Below are 6,269 nucleotides of genomic sequence, written 5' to 3'. Positions count from 1 at the left end.
ATTGGCACAGGACAGAGCGGAGTTTAGGGCTGTTGTACATAGGGTCGCTATGAGTCGCAGGCGACTCGACGGCACATAACAACAACAACAACAACATTTGAAAACAGAGCTGACTTAAGAAAGTACAAAATTACTTCAGAAAGATTGAAAAGGCATATGACTACTATTATGATAAATTGTATTCAGGAATCCAAATTTTTCTTATTCTGATGTTTTTAAACAAAATCTCACTGGGGAGCTCTGGTAGCTTATGGCAAGAAGCTGCGCTGCAATCCCAAAGACACTTGGTTTGAGGCCACCAGCTACTCTGTGGGAGAAAAATAGGCAGTCTCTTCCCTTGTGCTTGACTGCCTCTGAAAACCCTCTGGAGGGAGTCAAGCTTTGGTCAGTTCCGACTGCGGTATACGATGACAAGAACATCTCAATTTCTGTCATGTCCATTCTGATTTCATAATAATCTCCCATTGAGTCTATATTGGGTCTAAAACTTGAACAGAAGAAGACTGTCCATTAAAGAAATGCTATAATTTAGAAAAATAAATTGACCATCTTTTAAAGTAATATTTTAAATGAGTTAGTAAAGAGTACTACCTGCGTATTCAAACTCTGAGTTATAGTCAACTCAGGGACACCTGATAACAAATTCAAGTTGTAAAGAACTCTGGAAGTGGTTTAGTGTTTGGCTACTAACTGAACCCCCCAGTGACACCATGGAAGTAGGATATGGCAATCTGTTTTCATAAAGATTGCAACCTTTGAAATGTTGTGAAGCTGTTCTCCCCTGCCCTATAGAGTGTTGAATGGATTTGTGTTTCGGGATTCAGCTGTATGTGTACACTGGTCAAAAAACCAGTTAATTTCAAAGAATTAATATTGCTTGAAAAGAGAGACAGTAGAAAAAAAGAAAGAGAGGAAATGAGGAAAAGAAAGAAAAAAGGAGGAGAAAGGAAAACTGGTGTGTATGACTACATATACTTCTGGAATTGGGTGACAAATTGCTTTTGAAACAATACACCAGATCAGCTTGCATTCTAGAGTATCATAAGAATAGTGTCTCTAGCTGAATGACTTTGAAAAGGAAAGACTTATCTGGGAAAAGCCCATTAACCCACTTACACCTATTCTTGTATTTCAGATCCAGAAATTTTAGAGATAGAAAGGACCATTGCCTCCCACAAGTCATTTATATATAGTTTATATAGTTCTGTAGTGATTTCCGCATGCCAGGAACCACTCTACTGTAGGCCCATTAATTAATTCATTTAATCATCATAATGCACTTTCAATAAGTGGTGAATATATGGCATGAGTCTCTGTCTCACAGGGAAATAGGAGCCATCTTTAGTAAAGGATTTATCACTTCTGGCTCTACCTTGCAGAGTTTGAAAAGAAAAAGTATAAAGAAGGCTCAGAGTACCAATAATGATATGAGGGGGTGGGGGGGCACACATTTAATTGTTTGGCTGATGTATATTAACATGGAATCAGTTTTTAATAATGTGTGATTATTTAGTTGGCAATTTGAGTCCCTGGCCACTGCAGAAGAAAAATGTATTAATCTTGTGATGACATCCTTGGAAACCTTACTGGACTATTCTGCTCTATCCTATCAGAATTGATCAGACAGTATGCAATGGTTTTAGCCCAGAAGTCCCAGTTCACAGTTCCTCAATTAACTCCAGGCTCCAGTTTCAGGTCAGCAACACAGATTCAAGAAGCCTCTGGTTTTCTCAGTCATCCCGAACAGTTATAAATTAGCTTTTTCTTCAAGCATTCAACAAGAACAGCAAAGACCCTTTTACTGTGGCCTTTATCTCAGGGCTAGTCTGGTTATACCTTGCCACAGTTTTTTCCACAAAAATGCAACAGTGTCTCCTGCACCATTACCAGGGTCTCAACTTCAACAGGGTCTTGTTCTAGTCTCCCTCAAGTCTTGCTACTCAGTCCCACAGCTATTGATGATTTGCAAGACCGTGTGTCTACAGTTAAGGTAGCTGGAGACCAGAGGGTGCAAAGGTAATGGCTAAAAATAGCCAACTTTATGCTAACACACAAGGATGTCTGATTCAGACCATGATCTTTTCAGTTATTTGCTATGCATCTGAGAGATGGATGACAAAAGAAAAATTGGTGCTTTTGAGTTGTGGTGTTGGAGGAGAGTACTGAATATCCCCAGTACTACCAAAAGAACAAACATATGTCTTAGAAAAGGTGAAGCCAGAAAAGGTGAAGCCAGATTGCTCTTTGGAAGCAAGGGTGACAATGCTTTGTTTCACATGCTTCGAGCACATTGCTAGGAAAGGCTATATTCCTTAGAGGAGAACATCATGCTTTGAAAATTGGAAGGATGCAAAGGAGAGGAAGGCCCTCTACCAGGAAAGTTGACAAAGTGACTACAGCAATCAGCTTGAGTGTGGCAGAAATTATAGGTTGGCACAGGATAGAATGGGTTCAGATTTATTGTCTATGGGGTTGCTGTGAGTCATAATTGATGACACCTAATAATAGTAATAATAATAATAATAATATCTTTGGCATGGTGTGCCTATTTGATTTATCTTAGAGAGAAATGATTGAGTCTATTCCAAGAAGGCTCTTCATTCCCTTTGGTTCAAACCTGTGTGCCTGCATCTTCATATCTTTGTCTTTCTCACTTGTCTCTTAAAAGCTCCCTTGCCCCTAAGTAGGACTTCAGGTTAGGCCAAATTACTAATTTCACTGCCATTCCCAAAAGCTGTTTGCTTTTCTACAACTTCTTACAGCATTGTTAGCACTTTTTATTGGGGGGGTGGGGGAAGATGATAATATTATAATATTTTCTATCTTTTTTTCTAATAGACTTAGCTTTTCTTAAATTGACATCTGTATTTAAATGTCTTAAAGAGGTATTTAAATAATATAAATTATATATAATGATGATTCATAAAAAATCAAACCAAATAATTCATGCTGTTCCTTAAAGAACACAGGAGGTGGTGGGAAAAAACTTTGGAAAACTAGGTCTAGTTTATTTTTCTATCACTCATAACACCTATCACAATGGATTTTAGAAATTATCTTTGGAATTGGAAATATCACCTTTATATTTGCAACCATGACGAAGTGTTTTTCATAAGAGGAGCTCAATAAGCACTTAGTAAATAGAATTGAATTGTTAGAGGCAAAAATATTTTTCTTTCTTTTAGACCGCCTTTATTAAGGTTTGTAAGCAAGCACAATCATGCTGTTCTGCTGTTTGTGGCTATAATAGGCATGGATGAATAGATTGTGGTCTCTGGAGGCTGGCCTGCATCTCTCTTCTATGATGCTTGGTGCTCTTACAGCTCTCAGTGCTGTCCATGAAGTGAATTCTTAGCCAGGAGTGATGGCCACTTACTAGAAGCTTAAGAGAATAGACTCCTATGAGATAATAATAAATAGTAGTTTAGTGAATTATATTTCATTAGATATACCATATTTGACATTGCTTAGAGTATAATTAAAAATCATATTACATAGCATACACCAACTCAAGCCATGTTTGTAAGAGAAGATCAATAGAAATATGTTTATTAGTCAGTAATTACATGTATTGATTGATGTCTTTTAAAATCAGTGAGCCATAGAATAATGTTTCCTCAATTGCATTCTGTGGTTAGTGACTAAATTAAATTGAAGTGTAGTTAAGAAGATGGATGATATTTATCCTGGTTTTGAACACTTTTTTAAAATATCTGATAGCTACTGCTTAACTGCAGGTGAAAGAGTCATGTATACATTCATCCTTGTAAATATTTTACTAGTTTACATTGTTAATAAAATAATGTATTCTCAATTTAGAAATATTTAGGGACCTCTCTAGCATATAAGGAAATCATTCTTATTCTGAATTTTATATATTTCATGATATCTTCATCTATAACTTGAAACTATCACTTCTGTGGAGCTTTAGTAACTATCACTTCTGGTGCTTTAGTGGTAAGGAGCTGTGCTGCTAACCAAAGCTACACTGTTCAACTTCACCAAGTACTCCATGGGAGAAGGATGGGCAATCTCCTCCCATGTGCTATACTGCTGCTCAAAACCTCCTGGAGGATCAGCTATTAAAGTCAGTTCAGAATCAATAGCACACTAAAATAATATCACCATCACATCTCTAAAAAACACTCTTATGTAAAAGAAGTTCTGGTAGCATAGTTCCTCTGTAGAGGGTTAGAATGCTAACCTGCAGGCAGTGCATCTTTGGCAGTTGGAATTTACTAATGGCTCTCTGGGGAAAAGATGAGCAATTTTCTCTTGTGTGCTTTACAGCCTTGGAAACACAGTGAAGGGTTAGCTATGAGTTAGCTCCAACTCAGTGACAATGAGTGTGAGTGGTTAGGCCATGGTTGCTGTGATGTCACACCTATAAATAAACACCTCACTACTGTGGTCACCCTCATTGTTTGTGCCTTTCACTGTTAATTGATTTCCAATTATATGCCACATAATATATTTACTGTTAAATATTTTCCTTGTATAGATTGCCTTGTTTAAATATTACTAAATCTTAGTATTTACAGTAAGAAGGAGGGACAAAAACTCATAAAATCAGTTGTGAATGATTGTGCTTTATAAAGACATTTTGCATATTCTTTTAGAACTTTGAGATTTCAAAAACCATTAATTGTCATAAACTTTTAATCACCTCAGTTTTGAGGTTTCCTCCAAACTATGAAATGACACTGGTTTTCTTGGGGGAGTGTAGGGATTGGACCAAAAGAGAGATAAGCCAAGATAAACTTTTAATATTATTTTAAAAAGTAAGTCTATTATTATTCACCAGCTAAATAGGACCATTTTTCATAAAGTTGTAATGATGTGGAATCAATTTAATGGAAGTCAGGTAGAAAAGTAAGAATGTTACCAGTGCTTCATCAATGGAGGTAGAATATATTTTGAGATATAATCTATGTTAGCCGATAATGTGGTAATTGTGCTACTGTGTACACATGTTGTTTTTATTTTTACTTCAAAAGAATTGGTAATAACTTAGAAAAGTATAAGCTTATTAAGGATACTGTTTCTTTGATGTCTCACATACTGACTAGCACAAAGTCAGAGAAAAGGGGCTTAGTAAATATTTTTTCAAGGAACAAATGAATGGATATTTTCTTTTTTGATGCATATTCTCTGTTACATAATTATGAGAGGTGGAAAATGGAAATTTCAACAGATGTTTTCTTTTATTTTTTTTAATTTTGTGTACGTGTACCGTCAAATCAGATCTGACTGGTACAGGAGGATATTGCGCCTCCTTCTCCGGCAGAGCGTCTGGTGGATTCGAACCGTCTTCCTCTGGGATTGCAGTTCAGTTTCTTGCCACTAGGCCACCAGAGCTCCCCTCAACAGATGTTTTCTGATCAGTTTCTTTTACTAGTGACTTTTTTCCTTTAGAGTTTAAAATATGAATAAGGAGAAAAAGAATATTTATTTGTATATGTATGCATTTACCTATAATTTTGTTTATATTCTACTAGATTATAAATTCTTCAAGACATATTTTTCTCCATTTTATCAGTTTCAAAATGTTCATACACACACCCCCATTTAAACATCATTTGGGCATTCAGGAACCTCAGATCTGTTTTCTTGTATATTGCCAGAAAGTTGCCTTATGTGATTGCTAAGAAATAACAGTAAACTAATTCACACATTGATGTGTAATATGAAAATTCATTGAATTAAAATGTTAAATGAAAAATATTAATCATTAAGTTCACTGATAATAAGTATGAGGTTTATTATGATTTAAGGTTTATTATGTCCTTATGCATTTAAAAAAAATAGGAAAAAATTGGTGATTCCTGATGACTAAGAATATCTAGTCATTTATAATTTTTTAAAGTATCTTTACTTTTTTAGTATATATAAAATAGAATATAAAAAATCATATTTCAAATTGTAATCTTAGTTTTTCCTGCTCCTTCCATAGCTTCCTGCAGATTTCACAAAGCTGCACCTTGCTGACAGTCTCCACCCACAGGTGACCCACGTTTCTTCTAGCCATTCAGGATGTAGTATCACTAGTGACTCTGGAAGCAGCAGTCTCTCTGATATCTACCAGGTAAGAAGGTGTTTTTCTCAGTTTCATTTTCATTTGTTCCAAGGAGTTTTATGGATCTAAATGGATAAAATCTAAAAAAAATATACTACTATATGTTATTTGTTATATGTCTGGGTTTTGTACATATAAATAAATAAAGCAGTAATGACAGAAAACTTGATGCCTTTAGGTAGCGGTTGGTTGG

General features: G+C 35.5%; 1 protein-coding gene across 2 annotated transcripts in view; it reads left to right on the top strand.

The window, feature by feature from the left end:
• RAPGEF2 (Rap guanine nucleotide exchange factor (GEF) 2) overlaps positions 1–6,269 on the top strand; it is a 219,579-nt gene that overhangs the window by 138,035 nt on the left and 75,275 nt on the right. For both annotated transcript variants that reach the window (XM_006892776.1, XM_006892775.1), the window contains one exon: positions 5,954–6,085. In XM_006892776.1, coding sequence (XP_006892838.1) covers positions 5,954–6,085 — 132 coding nt within the window. The remainder of the gene's footprint in view (positions 1–5,953; positions 6,086–6,269) is intronic.

Source organism: Elephantulus edwardii, unplaced genomic scaffold, assembly GCF_000299155.1.
Source record: "Elephantulus edwardii isolate Elephantulus edwardi_28Jun2011 unplaced genomic scaffold, EleEdw1.0 scaffold00119, whole genome shotgun sequence".
Lineage (NCBI taxonomy): Eukaryota > Metazoa > Chordata > Mammalia > Macroscelidea > Macroscelididae > Elephantulus > Elephantulus edwardii.
Note: the sequence above shows the minus strand (reverse complement) of the source record. Positions and strands in the feature narration are given on the sequence as shown.